Source organism: Sceloporus occidentalis, unplaced genomic scaffold (assembly GCF_023333645.1).
Source record: "Sceloporus occidentalis isolate IW3139 unplaced genomic scaffold, rSceOcc1.0.p SCAF_5, whole genome shotgun sequence".
In the NCBI taxonomy this organism is placed as follows: domain Eukaryota; kingdom Metazoa; phylum Chordata; class Lepidosauria; order Squamata; family Phrynosomatidae; genus Sceloporus; species Sceloporus occidentalis.
In genome coordinates, this window is record NW_028316985.1 from 183,241,777 (window position 1) to 183,259,038 (window position 17,262).

Sequence of the window (17,262 nt, forward strand, 5' to 3'; positions counted from 1 at the left end):
TTAGGGGAGCCCAGCACTGCTGTCACATTCTTTGAACTGCCCTGGGTGCAAAAAGCAAAACAAGATGCATTCAAGCAGGCATTTGTTGGGCTTATTCCTCCCCTCTTCCTTCCAAAACAGACTTCACACACAGATTAAATCTTGACAAGCTTAATTTTAATTCCCTTGCATTTTTGTTTGAGGAAAGTGAAAACAGATTATTTGCTGGGCGCCTAATTACCCTCTTTAATTGCCACAGTAGTTTGTTGGGGATTGACTTCTGTTTTATAGTGAGTCAAGGGACACCTTTATAAAATTTACTTATGTTGGAAAGCTGCTTTGAAATTGGAGCTAATTGCACTCTGAGATCTGTTCCTGAAAAGAAAGCGGCATTTGTAAAAAAAAAAAAAAAAGGGGGGGGTGTAATGAAAATGTGTTTAAAAACTATTTCAGAATGCAATCAGCCTTCCACATTCCCAGCTTTGACTTTTGCTATTTTGATTATTTACAGGAATCATGGAATCATAATAGGTCCTCCAGAGAGATTTTGCTGCAAAGTGACCATTGATCTCTAGATCAGTGGTTCCCAAACTTTGGTCCTCCAGGTGTTTTGGACCTCAGCTCTCAGAAGTCCCAATGGCCAGGAATTCTGAGAGCTGAAGTCCAAAACATCTAAAGGACCAGAATTTGGGAACCACTGATGTAGAGATTACTAGAGAAAACACTTATCTAGGCATTTGTCAGTCCTCCAGCATGATTCTGCGGCCAATTTTTGGCAACTGTTGACCACGCAGTTGAGCTGGAGGACCTACAGATTGCTAGAGAGGTGGCCTCTCCGATAAAAAAGTAGTTCTTTTTTATTTGTGGTCTTTCCACTTTCACAGGGGTCCTGTGCCCCTGATCCCAGCAAATGTAGAGAGAACACTGTACAGTTACTGTGCCTGGTGTAGGAAACTCTCCTGGTGTCCCTTCAAGATGACTAGTACCAGTGGTGTCACTAGGGTTGGTGTCACCCCAATGCGGTAATTCACACCATCACCCCTAAGCTGCCTGGCACATACCCCAGTCACTCCCATTCTGCCAGCTAAGTGTCCTCTGCTGTGGTGGGCTGGACTGCTGGTGCCACCTGGTACCTTTTCTGGGTCCAGCAGAGCTGCTGGGCAAGAGGGAAAGGTAGGTGACTCGCTTTCCTGACAGGCCAATAGACCTGGAACGTCCCACCAGTGGCTCCTGGTGGGGGTGAGCTGCTCCAGCCACCCAATAGCCTTTTCCCCATTTGGTCAGCAGCCCCATGAGAACCAGAAGGGGCTGCTGGATGGCATCCCACTACCACCAGTGTCTGCAGCTGGTGGATGGCAGAGGTGCCCTGGCTGATAGAGGAGGGCAACCAGGGGAATCTTGGGATGAAGGGCGGCCACAGCCCCACCAGGTGTTCATCTCTCTGTGAGCTGTCACCTGATGTGATCCGCACCCCCTGCACACTCCTAGTGATGCTCCTGGCTAGTATAGAACTTTGAAATTTGTTGGTGCCCTGATTGGTCCGATAATATAGGTACAAAATACACTGCAGAAATAATCCAGTTTGAGACCACTTTAACTGCTTTGGTTCAATGCTAGGGAATTCTAGGAATTGTGATTAGCCTTCTCTGTCAAAGAGCTCTGGTGCCACAATAAATCACAATTCCCAGGATTCCCTAGCACTAAGCCAGGGCAGTTAAAGCGGTCTCAAACTGGATTGTTTCTGCAATGTGTTTTGGGCCCCTATTTGACAAGCAGCAATGCTCCTTGTGCCAGGATGGGGAGAAAACATTGGCATGAAACATTTAGCAACTTGAAAAGAGAATGTTTAGACTCTAGAATCAGTCTCCTAGAGTGACTGTTGTTGTTTTTGTTGTTGTTGCTGTGTGCCTTCTATCATGGGCTTTTCATGGCAAGATTTGTTCAGAGGTTTGCCTTTGACTTCCCTTGAGACTGAGAGCGTGTGACGTGCCCAAGGTAACCCAGAGGGTTTAATGGCCAAGCAGGGAATCCAACCCTGGTCTGCAGAGTTGTAGTCCAACACTCAAACTCTGCAGCGCTCAAATTATGCAATGCTGCCTCTTTCCTTCCTTCCTCATTAATCACTTTTGCCATCTTGACCCCACTCTGATGTTACTTGGCCACACATCTCTGGATCTTCATTTGTGAAATATCGGATGGTGTATGCGTCCAGTGTGGTGTAATGCTTTGGGTGTTGGACACTGGGAGACCAGGGTTCAAATCCCAGCTCAGCCATTGAAATCCACTGCATCACCTTGAGCAAGTCACACTCTCTCAGCCTTAGAGGATGGCAATGGCAAACCTCCTCTGAAAAAAATTGCCAAGAACACACAGTGATAGGTTTGCCTTTGGGTTGCCTTAAGTTGGAAATGACTTGAAGGCACACAACAAACAACAAATAGGTTGTGTCCCAGCCAGCTTGCTTGACAGTCGGTTGGGATCTATCCCATGTCGTTGTGCAGAAAAGCCTTCACAACCTTACTTGTGTAGACCTCTTTTGGATGAAGCCATGGTCTATATGCTTTTGTTGAAAAAATTGAAATCCTTAGCTCTCTCTGTTTGTCTTTCTATGGCCCATTTTCAGTGTTTTTCATTATAGGCTCTTTAGATATAGAAACCTATCTCTTTTTGCTGAGATAACTGTTGGCAACACTGCAAAGTCTGGTGGCACCGAGCGAATTGCAACAATAGGCACTCTCTTATTTCATCCTTTTCGTTGCTCCTATCGCTTCCATGAATAGTTCCAGCAACTTTGAATCAATACTGCTATACCTTTATATGAAGAGACAAACTTAATTTGTTCTTTTGAAAAGGAAGAGATTGTACCAAAGGAAGTCACAATGTTTTATAACCTTCCTATCTGCAGGGGTGAGCTTACGGCCATACATATAAAACTGGGACTATTCACTGTCTCGGTTCTAAGTTTTTAATATCAGTTTTGATTTATTGTAAATGGTATGAGCTGCTCCATTTCTCCCAAGGATTGAATGAACCAAAAGCAAAACACTGATGGATGTGATTGTTAAAACTTCTGCTCCTCCTTTTCCCTGAAATAGCAGAGAATAAAGAAATAGAAAGTGGAACTTGAGAGAGACAGGGTCAGAGAGACATTAATTCGGGCTTTTTTCCTCCAGGGATGTACTGTATGATTAAATGTCTTAATTGTATTTCACCGTAGTACTTACCATAACACTATTAGCATTTATTTAATAAAATGTTTATATCCCACTTTTATCATGAATTCTCAGGGTGGCAAGCAGATGAAACATTACAAACATTAATTAAAATTCCAAATTAAAATTAATAAATAATTTAGAACGAGAAAAATGTATTAAACCATTCAAACAAGTTTTTAAACCTTTTTAATAAAAGCTATTAAAAATTTCAAACAATGGGTATGCTTATAAGTACATTAAGCCCCAAGATCTTTATGTGGTGCCAAAAAGAAATGAAAGATGGTGCCAGTGTTGGTGCCAGTTGGTGCAACATTTTACCATAGTCCTCTACAAACTATGCTTTTATATCTTGGTATGTACCGTATATTCTCAACTATAAGTCGACCTTGCATATAAGTCGAGAACAGGTTTTGGGGCCAAAGTTATGGATTTTTATATAACCTGTGTATAAGTCGAGGGTAAAACTTAGGGGCATGTAAAAAAAGATGCAAAGGATGAAGGAAAGGAAAATGATGCCAATGCACACTGCTATTTTCCCACCCAGAAGTTCAAAAAGGCCAGAAGTGGCACTGCAGTGGTGCTTCTTTTAGTTTCTTCCAGGATGGAGTAAGCGCTTGCCTTTTGCCACTCTACTCAGAGAAGTAGAGATAAGAGATAAGATACAGTACTTACATTGACCCGTGGATAAGTCGACCCAGGTTTTTGGGGTCAATTTTTTGACTACAATTTCTAGACTTATATATGAGTATCTACAGTAATCACTTCTCAGCTATGGTTTGTGTATTCAGATGAGATGTAAGAATTAAATATGGTTACAAAAATAAGCTATGATAAAGTGCTCTAGCCTGGATCCACTCGAATAGGTTCATTGAGCCAATGGTGCTTACATAATGAAACATAAATGTTGACTCATGAAACCCCCATTAATTTACTGGGTATTCTGTAATTGTAACTGGCTATTGGATTAGGTCTGTGTCCCTGTAGACCTTTTGCATTTCAGTCAATATTTGCTTGCTGTGTTATGTAAATAAAAGTCATTACAGCAATCATGATAGAAACAATCAAATACTGAGTTCAGGGGAAAAAAAGCTTGAATGGAATTAAGCTAATTAAATTCATTCTAAATTAGCTTGGCTTCCTTCTGCAAAAATGAGTCTGGACTCTATTACTCCATAGTGACATAAACTCTTTTGGACATGGCCAGTTTCTCTTTATATTCATTGGGTTTTGTTTTCATTGGATCATTGGCTTCGGTTGCCTGGATGAGCATATCAAAATGGGATCGAGGCAAAGCATGTTGAGAGCTAAGCAAGACGGCAATCTGAGATCTTTCGTTGTTGTTGTTGTTGTGGGCTTTCAAGTTGTTTCCAATTTATGGCAACCCTAAGACAACCCTATCACTGTTTACATGGCAAGATTTGTTCAGAGGGGGTTAGCCCTATCCTTTTCAGGCTGAGAATGTGCTTTATCCAAGGTCACCCAGTGGGTTTCCACAGACAAGCGATGATCCGAACCCTGGTCTCCAGAGTCATGGTCCAACACTCAGAACACACCTTTGGCCTAAAACCTGTTGTGATTTCTGATTGGAGTGGAGCCATTGACTCGGTTAGGTTTACCAACATGTTGGCTCATCTTTCAAGAATTGATTCAATGGCTTCACTGTAGTTGGGACTTTCCAAGAGTATTCTACTCATTGTGACCCATAGAGAGAAAGTGTGGTGTGGTGGTTAGAGTACCTCTGAATAGGAGATACAGTGGGCAATTGGCATCTGGCTGTTGGTTGATGAGACCATAAAAATAGGTCTTAGCTTAGTCTTGCAAAGCCACTTCGAAGTTCTTGTGGTCTTTGACCCCAACCCTAACTTTTCAGCAGAATCAAAAATAAGGTACTAGACTGAGAATAAGATGCACTGAGAGAGATGGTTTGCAGCAAAGATGTTCAAGGAAGCAAGTGTTTTCTCCAGTTGTGCAGTGCACTTGGAGCAAAAGGTTTTGCTTCCTTTGGTAATATGCTGTCACCATCTTCTCACATCCCCACCCTTAATGCTATGAAAGCCGAATGAGAACGAACTACTCTACTGTTTATACTATGTACATTTCCAAAGGCAATTGAGAGACTGCAAATACAGAGTATGACGCAAGCCATCTTCCACAGGTCCAGAGGTTGCCTTGATCCACAGGTTATCCCCTCCAGCCAATTTGTCACTTGGGGGTTTAGGCGGCGATAACCACGCTGCCTTATGTGTAGGATGTAGATCATGCCTTCTCTCTTAATCTTTGCATTTCGTCACAGAGGTCCACTGTGTGTTAACTTTATAACCCTTTCCAAATCAGCAAACTGATAAAAGGGAGCATTTATGCACTTCATTTTCCCCCTTTATCACCAGCAGCAAAATGGACAGCAGGCGAGTGATGCATCACTGGAAGCTTAAGGTCTTGAAAAAGCCTTGAATTGTATTAGATACACATAACTGCAGTTATCATGTGCAGATGTGCTGGTGGTATTATCTCAGTTTTACAATCCGCCAGGTGTTATTGACAAGAGCTTTGGACCATCAGTGATTCGGATTCTACTGTGCAACTGCGATCCCATCATTATCGTCATAATCATTATTTATTGTATTTATACCCTGCTCTTTAGAAATGCTCTCAGAGGGGCTGATTTGAGTCAGACGTTTTATTAGTCCTACTGAGGTTGCTCCCAGACTACCTATGACCACTTCAACCAACCATGTTGTTGTTGTTGTTGTGTGCCTTCAAGTTATTTCTGACACAGTGATCCTAAGGTGAACCTATCATGGGCTTTTCTTGGCAAGATTTGCTCAGAAGAGATTTGCCATTGCCTTACACTAAGGCTGAGAGAATGTGACTTGCCCAAGATCACCCTGCGAGTTTGCATGGCAGTGCAGGGATTTGAACACTGATCTCCAGAGTCGTAGTCCAGCACTCAAACCACTACACCATGCTTTCCCTAGAGTTACAGGTGGAGTCTCCTGTATCTGAAATACTTGGGACTCAGAAGAATTTTGGATCCCCCCCCCCCCCCCCCAGATTATGACATATTTGTATATACATACTGAACTGTCTTGGAGATGGGGCCCAGGTCTAAACTTGAAATTCAGTTGTTTCATATAAGCCTTGTACAAATAGCCTGAAGGTAATTGTATACACTATATTTTAAATAATTTTGTACATGAAAAAATGTTTGTTTACACTGCACTATCAGAAAGCAAAGATGTCGCTATCTCAGCCACCCATGAAATAAATTTCAAAGTTTGGGACATTTTGGATTTCAGAATTCTGGAAAAGGGAAGCTCAATCTGTACTGAATCTCAGTTTGTAGGTCTTAGTATGAAAAAGCCTTGAATTACATCTAATGCATTTACCTGCAATTAATGTTGTATTAATGTTGTTGTTGTTGTTGTGCCTTCAATATTTTTCCAACTTAAGGTGACCCTAAGGCAAACTTATGGGGTTTTCTTAGCAAAATTTGTTCAGAGGAGTTTTGCCATTGCTTTCCCCTGAGGCTGAGAGTATGTGACTTGCCCAAGGTCACCCAGTGGGTTTCATGAACCAGCAGGGAATCAAACCCTGGTCTGCAGATTCACATTTCAATGCTGAAATCAGTATGACATGCTGGTTCTCTGTGTTAGTACATTGTTGTGGTTGTTGTTAATTGCATAATTGTCGCTTACCATCTGATGTTCTTTTAGTGCCTGTTTATCAAACCATTTCCTGTATTGCTATGTACTGTATATGTATTATCCTACTTGAGAGTATGTATTTTCCCTGGAAAATGATTAACCTTCCATTTTGGAGCCAAGCCCTCCCTCCAGTCCATCTGCCTTGGTCCAGGCCTCAGAGGTAGAGAGGAACTGCTGGACCTCTTACCCTTTCCCTCCACCACTCCCTTCTCCTTCTGTGTCATGTCTTTTTATATTGTAAGCCTGAGGGCAGGGATCCAACTAACTAAAAAGATTGTATGTACAGCGCTGCGTAAATTTAAATAAAGGTTAATAATAATAATAATAATAATAATAATAATAATAATATCCTGGAATCAGGACTCAAACCATGATGGCATGCTGGCTTTCTGTGTTAGTGTTGGTAGATGATGATGATGATGATGATGATGATGATGATGATGATGATGACAACGACTACGACGACAGTTTTATATCCTGGAATCAGCACTCAAAACACTATGACATGTTGGCTCTCTGTGTTGGTGTTGGTATATTATTATTATTATTATTATTATTATTATTAGGTGTCCTACAAATTAAAACAAATTCAAGACAGTTCAAAACTTTAAAAACAGAACGTTGCAACAGAATAAAATGGTCAGCTTTTGAAGCAGTTTAAAACATGCAACTAAAAATCCCAAAAATACATTGTAGTTATTAAGAAAATATAGTTTTATTTGTACAGTTAGTAGAAATACGATTTTAAAAAAACAGTATGACATCCTATTGAAGTTGCTTGATTTCAAAGCATTCAGTTCTGGAAGGCCTCGCGGAATAAGATGTTTAGTGCGTGGTTTAGTGCAGAAAAAAGAAATATGTTCACAAATACAAGCTGGCTTTCGCTTGTAAATCTATCCTTTATGGTTTCTGTAGCTTTCTGTGCTTTAATCCGGATGGCACTTGGTGAAAAACCTTGCAGAGAGTTCTCTCATCTCGCTTTCATTGGAAAGAGAACAAAATCTTGGCACCGGTCAACGGGAACGTAATGCAGCGTCTTAGCTGGTCCTGGATTAGATATTATGGGATCCATCCCAAGCAGCTGCTTCATCTGGGAGCCGTTATGTACGTGTGCACCATGCGGAAACTTAATCCTGTCGCCCTGTTAGCCTTAACAGGGGGTTTCCATACCCTTTTGTAAATTGGAATGTCTAAAATAGGTGGTGAGTAAATCCTGTCCCTCCTTATCCTGGTTTTTTGCTCGAGTTAAAAAATAAAATAGGTCTTTGGACATTACCTACTAGCTGACGCAGAGCCTTTAACCTTTCCCCTTATTCTCTAAATAACATCCATGATGCGTTCTTGGCCATGGCTTCCCCATTTCTTGGAAGCAGCAAATGATGCTCTCTTTAACGCACATGCACACAAACAAATGTGCACACACATCCCGCTCTCTGTGCATTGTGTATTTTAGTTAGCATTGCCCTCTTGAAAACTGGGACGGCTCCTGGACCTTTAATGGTTGGAGAGAGGATTTTTATCATGCAACAAGCAACATCTGCCGAAATTCCTTCTTCTACACAACCATTAAAGGTACAAGATTTCCCTCCATTTCCTTTGGCATGCCTAATAGTAGTCTACCAAAAGTAGAGAAAATGCAGACCACAGGCACCTGGTTGATTTCACAGAAGGCCCCTCTCCCAAAGTACTGGATCTCCAATTTTAAAACAAAAATGACTAATTTTTCAGCCCAAAATCATGGCCTTTGTGGGGGGTTTCATGCCCCAACCCTCCAGGGTTGTTATTAACTAAGGTCAAATTCAGATAATGAAATTCATCCAGGATGAATTCAGGTTGAATCTCTGTTGTTCACATGCATTTTGAATGCATCCGATTAAGTTTTTTGGGGGTAGGGATTGCCACAGAAACCACTTAACACAGGATAAACGATATCAGGTTTTTCCCTGAATTTAAAAAAAAAAAAGATTTGCATCGTCGGCAGTGTGAACAACTGATGTGAATAGACCCGGGTAACACTCCACATGCTTTGAGCATGTATCGAATGCATTCGCATTGTCAACGGCATCTTTATTCGAGTGCTGGCAGGCGTGAGCAACAAAGCTCACACAGATGCAGTGCCATAGTGTGAGTAACAAATGCGGAATGCACTTTAAAAAAAGATGTCTCAATGACCCCAAAAGAACTTACTTGAAAATGTTATTTGGAACAGTGCCACTCACTGTGGAGCACTGTGGACCAATATGTGCGATGGGCAGCCAAGCTGTGACATGTTTCCGGGAAAGAAAGGAACAGTGGTAGTCAGTGGGCACAAATATAGCATTGACCCCTGGCACATTGTGGAGCAGAACCCTTCCAGTCCTTTACATCAGATAGTTTAAGAAGCACTGGCTTGAAGGAATGATTCTTAAAGTCAGTACTGAGCATGTTCCTCCACAATTTCTTTCCCAACTCTTGCCAAAGGAATGGGCAATCTTTGGTTTTTAGCCCAAAGCCCACAATCATGTATGCATAACCCTCAGGGGACAACTTCAGGGAGCACAGTGTGGGCTTTGGATGGCATGAGGTCCCTGAACCCCACTTATGGGTCCCTCTGAAACCAGGGTTGGGTGGTTTAAACCAGGTTGGGCCTAACCATGGTTTAAACCAGGTTAGGTTAAACCATGCTTTAAACCAGGTTGGGTTAAACCGTGCTTTGAACCACTTGGTTTAAACCTTGGTTTAAACCAAATGACCTCTTTTAAAAAACACTCCTGTTTTTTTTAATTCATTAGTCACACACACACACACATATATATATATTAAAGTCTGGCTGTTATTACTATGTTCCAGCCCTCCCACTTTCAACCGTTTATTGATAGTTGTTCATTGTTAGACTAGTATTCAGGGTCAGTAGATTCTCTTTAGTCACTTTATTTTGTAGTGCAAGAAATGCCATTCAGAAACAAATCCTTCAATTAATTTAACCAAAATAATTGGTTTTGAAAGAAAAAGACACACACCTTTTTAGAACAATTATTATTTAAATTTATTATTATTATTATTGTTTAAGTTTTATTGTTATTTAACATCCAAACTGCATTTTGCTACTTAATTTTCTATATAATTTTCACGTAACCCCCCCCCCCCCCAAACCAAAACAACAACAACACGCAACACATCAGAGTGTGGTGGAGTCTCCTTCTTTGGAGGTTTTTAAGCAGAGGCTGGATGGCCATCTGTCATGGATGCTTTGATTGAGAGTTCCTGCATGGCAGAATGGGGTTGGACTGGATGGTTCTTGTGGTCTCTTCCAACTCTACAATTCTATGATTCTAATCAAGCAAACAAACAAACAATGGTCTCAACAAAAAAAACTGTGGGTTTTTTTAATGACAGAGGTGGATTTTTATTTATGGTATCTATATCCCACCTTTCTCCCAAAATGGAATTTAAGGCAATGCTATGCTTCTGCACCCCCAAATTAGTGCAGAAAGGGGCTGTGAGATGAAGTTTCCATGGCCATATTGGCTGCAGGGTTCTGGGCACCGTTGTCCAAAGAAGATATTTCCCCAGGCTTTGCCCATCCCTGTTTTGCAGGCAGATTTTTAAAATGTTGCTGCCAATAACTGAGGTTGGATACTTGTCCCTTCCTCCCATGAGAAGGGCTGCTGACTGCCTGGTTACAAGATAGGGAACATAGAGCGAAGCATGAAACAGTTTTGACAAGGCTTCATTCATTTTAGTGAGAATGCGGACTCTGTTGTGTTAATTTCTCTGTGTGTGTTTTAAAGTCCAATTCATTCAAGCATTCAAGAATCTCAACAGAGATTTCTGGCAAGCTCTTCTGTTCATAAAGTAGCTGAATGGATTTGGTATTAAAGAAGCTTTATTTTGCTAGCAGCTAATGCTCTGCCTTTTGACTTCTCGGTAATGATTCTTTGTGTTTATGCAACATTTTGGAAGGCCTTGCGTACATTACCACAGTAATCCATACAATAGACTTGTATGTTCAGCATGTGCATGCTGTGTGCCTTCAAGTCGTTTCTGACCTAAGGCGAACCTAATGTGCATTCTGTGTGCTTTCAAGTCGTTTCTGACCTAAGGCAAACCTATCATGGTTTTTGGGGGGTGAGATTTGTTCAGATGAGGTTTGCCATTGCCTTCCCCTGAGGCTGAGCGACTGTGACTTGGCTAAGGTCACCCAGTGGGTTTCATGGCTGAGCTGGGAATCGAACCCTGGTCTCCAGAGTCATAGCCCAATGCGGCTCTCATAAGTTCAGCATCACTGTCCATATTTTGCTGTGGGGCTTGATGCTGTAGCCGGAAATGCTTTGAAGGCACACAGCAACAAAACTGCAAATCTCAGAAATCCACAGGATGTTGCCATAACAGTTAAAGTGGAATTAATCACTGTATGAAATGCATATGCCGTGTATATTATTTGTTGTTGTTGTTATCCACCCTCGAGTCCATTTTCGACCCATGGCAACCCGTAGATGAGACATTTCCAAGACTCCTTATAGATCTATGCCCAGTATAATTGTCTTTGTTTTATGCTGGACTGAAAGTTTAGAAAAGTTATTTTTTTAACTACAATTTCCAGAAATCTTCAGCCGTCATACAGAGATTGCATAATTCAAAAAAGGAACTTATAGGCTCTGGTATTATTGGTTTTCTGGAGCCTCGGGCAAAGTATCTTTCTCCGCTAACAGATCCTTTTCAATCTGGAGGTGCCAGGAATTAAATTTATGACCTTCCACAGGTGATCTTTCCTGAACATTTCTGCAACTATGGGCTCTCCTTTGTAAATTTGGATGTGCATTTGGGAAGTATTTGTCATTTTCTGTATTGCATCCTTTAATTTCCATTCTCTTCCAACCGAAACTCTCTCAAAAAACAACTCAAGGTGTTTTTGGGTTGCATTGCTCATAGTCCTTCACTGTTGGCTATATGGCTGGGGTGGTGAGAGTTGTAGGCCAGAAAACAATCTAGACTAGTGCGCTAGATGCAGGATGATAGAATCCATCTTCCCTGATGTGCTGAAATACATGCATCTCTGCATCCTGAATTTGGAAGTAGGTTCAAATCCACCTGGAAACCTCCTTTGCACTCTTGCTCATTTATTATTATCTCAGTTGACATTTCTTATTACCCAGAGCACATGGATCAATTCTTACTTCACTCATCCTTCTTAACAACCTTGAGTTAAGCCAGGGAAAGGACTATGCTGAAAACTGAGCTCAGTTCTCCGCTTGAGTTGCCTCCAAGGCCAGAAGTAATACTCAAGTTTCCAAATGTCATGCTGTGTGCAAAATGCTAATTTGTGGTGTGGGAAAATTTAATTAAAATGCTTCAAGTTTCTATTTGAGTTGTTGAACTGACCTTGTTTTCTTTCAAATTGGAAAGTAAATAAGAGTCGGGGCTCTTGGAGTGGGGGTACATTTGAGTTGCAAAAATGTGCGTCTGGTATTTAAATTGGGGGGGGGGGGAGGAACATGCTGTGTTTTAGCTATCAGCTGTCGAGGACGCCCTGTTCTATCTCCAACAGTGGTGAGGGTGGTCTATAGTGCATTAGTCCAGCATCGTTCTTTTTCAACATAGGACTAGACCTGCCCCTTGTGCAAGGACGAAAAGCAGGTCTTGGAGAAAGTTACTTTTTCTGGACGACAATTGATGGGAGATGCTGGGAATTACAGTTCAAAAAGAATGTTTCCAAGCTCTGCAAGTTCAAGGGAAGCTGGGGTGACCTTTCTAGGTACATTTGGCTTAATGCATGGATGGGCAAAACATGGCCCTTAGGCTGAATGTGGCCCACAGCATCCTTGAAGCCCTTCAGAGCCACTAGTTGTTTTTGTGTGGCTTCAAGTCATTTGCAGTTTAAAACCCTATCATAGGGTTTTCTGGAGCTGAGAGTGTGTGACTCGCCCAAGGCTACACAGCAGGTTTCTATGGCCAAGTAGGGAACTGAACAGTGAGATCTAGAGTTGTAGTCCAGTGCTCAATCAATATGCCATGCTGGCTCTCAAAGTCACTATACAGCTCCCGAAATGAGTCTAAGTTGCCTACATTATTGCATTATTCTGTATACTATAGTCCATCCATACGCACATGTCCTCTGGGGAACATTTATTTCCGTCAGCCAAAACTAGGCTGACAACCGTTACCCAGAAGATGTTTTCTTCAGCCACCCAGAGATTGTGGAATGACCTACTTGGATGCACTGTCTGAGTTCAAAATAGCAATAAAGATTAACCTTTCTGGCTGGCCACTCGAGATGATTTTTAAGTTAGGTATTGAGTGTTTATTACACACACACACACACACACACACATATACAGAGAGAGAGAGAGAGAGTTGTTTTATAAGATCTTTTACCTGGTCCTATGTGTTTTAAAACTAGTATTATTGGTCTAGTCCATTGCATTCTAATCTGTTCTTGTTTCCTTCTTTAATTCATATTAAAAACGAGGATGATGCATTTATTTATGTACTGAATTTATACCCCACCTTTCTGTTGAGGTGAGATTCAAGGCAGCTGATTTTTAACCAAACCATCCCGAACAGGTTAAAACTAGTGGAAATGCAGTGGTTTTGCCTCCCCATACCCTGTAAAGCAAAATAGTCCTCCCAAAATTGGCTGAAAATCAAAACTGGGGTTTTCATCCCCGCTGCCTTGCAGTTGCCCACACTTGGCCTAATGCAGGTAGAAACCCCTTGTAGACTATCCTGTTAAACATGGAGAAAGTCTAAACACAAGCCTATGGACTTCAATGTATTTGTATACATCCATGCTCTATGCCCACAGGGCCTCTCTTGGTCACTCACTCTCTTTCTCTTACACTCACCCCTTGTACAGAGATTTTCAGTGAGAACTTGACCCATGCTTGCAAAAGTATTTGCAGGTCATACCTTATATAAAAGAGAAACTCACACCATTGAGAAGAAGGTTAAAATCATCATCAATTCTTCTTTTAAGTTTTGTTTTTTTCAGTAACGCATGGTTTCTGGGACTTTTCCAGCCTAGTCTGTAGAACAAGTTTGGCGAAGGCTGGAGCTCTCTGTATCTGGATTGCTCCGAGGCAACAGTGATTTCTCACATACCATGAAAATTCAGTTCAGAGTCCTGCACATTGTCAATGTCATGTTTTCCTTCAAGGTAGAAGACAGTGCCCTAAAGGCACCAGATCCTGTCTGATCTTGGAAGCTAAGCAGGGTCAGCTCTGATGAGAACTTGTGATGGGAGGCCACCAATGAATACCAGTTACTCTAGGCTATATTTCAGAGGAAGGCAATGGCAAAACCACCTCTGAGTATTCCTCGCCCAAGAAAACCCTACAAAATGCTTGAAGTCACCGCCATAAGTTGATAGGATAAATTGATAAGATACGTCCACACCATAAAATGCTCTGTGTCTATGAGTGGGTATGTGCTTTCAAGCTTCTTCTCAATTTACAGCAAACTGGGAGAGAACTGGGAATAAAGTTGGATGACGTGTTTGATATACCGTCAACCCTTCATATCAGCAGGCTAGCCATCCATGGATTGGAGCATCCATGGATGCCTTATTAGCATCAATGGTGGCGCATGCGCACAGCTGCACCAATGTGGTCATGCACTTGTTGGTGTCCGTTGAAGGTAATGGGACACTCAGTCCTGTGTTTTTTGTCATCCATGGGGGAGGGTCCAGAACCAAAGCTCTGCAGATATGGAGGGCTAATTTTATGATAAGAGCAGCAAGACTATTATTTGGTCAAACTTTGAAATGGACTGAAGCACCGATGATGGCAGAATGGATGGTTATGTTTGCGGATTTAGCCCAAACAGCCATATTAACATGGGTCCTAATGGATAAGCCAATTGAAAACTTCTTGAAAGATTGAGAAACCATTTATAACAATAAGAAATCTAACAATGTAATCATTTATAGTTATGGCTTTTGGTCATTTTAGTAGGATTATTTAGTTGGCTCTGTAATAGTAGAATTTTCTTTTCTTTTTACATTCCCCCCATCCCCCATTATAGTCAGGATTTGGGGGATTCAGAGCCCTATGATGTATTAGTTATATAACTTTATATTCTTTTAATTTTTTCTCCTTCTCCCCCTTTTTTCTCCTTGTCTTCTTTCTGCCTTTTTGTTTTCTGGTTGTATATTCCTTTGATTGTGAATTAGATTGTTCAATACGTCAGACTGAAGAAGAATGGAAATAAGTCAAAAGAGCTTGGATGAATAAACAGTTAAGTTTAAAGAGAATATAAGGAAATGAATGAAATAATAATCAGTGTTGCTAATAAGAAATAAATTCTAAAACAAAAATTAAAAAGAGAGAGAAGAAGAGGAACAACGAAAGAAAAAGAAAGAGAGGGAAAGGCAAAGAAACATGATGAGCGCCAAAACTAATACAATAAGTCTGAGAGCAAAACAAAGGGAGAAAAGATTGCTAAATTTTATAAGGATGCTATAGAAGTATCAAGTAAAGGAATAGATATTTGGAAAGATCAATATAAAAACATAAAGAAATAAGTTTAGCCAAGGGGGGGGAGGAAGTTGATAACTGTAAAGTTTTATATAATGTGTGTGTGTGTGCATTCTTTTCGTTATAAGAAATGTTATCTATGTTTGATATGAAACAAGCAACAGATACATGTAATCAATTCATAATAAAAAATAATTTTAAAAAGGAAATTTAATTGTTCATATTAAAGGAAATTTGTTCAGGTTAAAAATTAATAATACTAAAACAGAAGTCGTGTGTGAAGGCTAAAGGTTGAAAACAGCAGAAAGAGATACCATTTCTGTGTACTGTATATTGCGTTTCTAGAAAAATCTGATTAGTACATAAAAACAGGTGGGGAGAGAAAGATGTTGACCGCAAGATTTGTAAGAAAGAAAAGAGGAAGTGTGGGAGATTGTAAATAGCTGGGTTGGTAAACAGAGGCTGGTTGAAATTGCAAATAGCATCGGCGGCGGCAGCAGGGCTGTCTGAATGAGCGTGGAAAGGCTTCAGAGAAAAACCTTGTTGACCCAAAACAAATAATCTGGAAGCGGGCTGTGTCTATGTACGCATGCAGAAGCATTGCTGCTCATGTTTACTCCCTCAAATTCATCTTAGAATAATACAATTATAGAGCTGGAAGAGACCACAAGGGCCTTCCGGTCCAACTCCCTGCCATGCAGGAACTCTCAATCAAAGCATCCCCGACAGATAGGCCATCCAGCCTCCGTTTAAAGACCTCCAAGGAAGGAGACGCCACCACACTCCGAGGAAGTGCATTCCACTATTGAGCAGCTCTTACCGTCAGGAAGTTCCTCCTAATGTTTAGATGGAATCTCTTTTCCTGGAGCTTGCATCCATTGCTCTGGGTCATATTCTCTGGAGCAGCAGAAAAAAAGCTTGCTCCGTCCTCAATGCGACATCCCTTTAAATACTTAAACAAGGCTATTATATCACCTCTTAACCTTCTTTTCTCCAGGAAAACATACCCAGCTCCCTAAGTCTCTCTTCATAGGGCTTCATGGTTTCCAGACCTTTCACCATTTTGTTGGCCCTCCTCTCGACATGCTCCAGTTTTTCAATGTCCTTTTTGAATTGTGGTGCCCAGAACTGGACACAGTATTCCAGGTAGGGCCTGACTAAAGCAGAATAGAGTGGCACCATTACTTCCCTTGATCTAGACACTATACTGTACTTCTATTGATGAAGCCTAAAATCGCATTGACTTTTTTAGCTGCCGCATCACACTGTTGACTCATGTTCAACTTGTGGTCTACTAGGATGCCTAGATCCCTTTCACATGTCATCTTGTTAAGTCAGGTGTCTTCTGTCATATATCTATGCATTTCATTTTTTCTGTCTAAAGTGCAGTACCTAACATTTATTCCTGTTGAATTTTGTTTTGTTAGCTTTGGCCCAGCTTTCTAATCTATTCAGGTCATTTTGAATTTCGATCCTCTCCTCTGGAGTATTAGCTACTCCTCCTAATTTGTTCCTCCTAATCTTCTGCAGCATTCCACATCCTTTGGCCAGCCTTTAAACCAGCGGTGGGAATCATATTGTGGGACTGCACTTGCCATCTGCCCTGTGCTGAGGAATGTTGGGACTTGCAGTTGGAGAGGATTTGAAGGGGATGCATGATCTTTGTCTGCTTTTAAAAGTGCTGGGGATTACATTTGCAAACTCAAGCTTTCAACAGGATTTAAGTGACTTAACTGGCTATTGTAGAAGGATCTTTTAATGATGTGTGTGTATGTGTGCTGTTTGTTCTTGTGTGCATGTGTGCCTTCAAGTCACCTGTCAACTTATGGTGACCCCATGAATTTCATAGGGTTTTCTTAGGCAAGGAATCTTCCAAGGTGGTTTTGCCAGTACTTGGAAACCTTAAAATAA

General features: G+C 41.1%; 1 protein-coding gene across 5 annotated transcripts in view; it reads left to right on the forward strand.

The window, feature by feature from the left end:
• LOC149313254 (RING finger protein 24) overlaps positions 1 to 17,262 on the forward strand; it is a 72,850-nt gene that overhangs the window by 27,247 nt on the left and 28,341 nt on the right. The window contains exon 1 of one of the 5 annotated variants that reach the window (XM_089526360.1): positions 14,869 to 15,111. The exons of the other annotated variants lie outside the window; for them this stretch is intronic. Coding sequence (XP_089382486.1) covers positions 15,101 to 15,111 — 11 coding nt within the window. The 5' untranslated portion in view covers positions 14,869 to 15,100. Of the gene's footprint in view, positions 1 to 14,868; positions 15,112 to 17,262 lie in introns of those variants that run through there. 5 annotated transcript variants of the gene reach the window in all.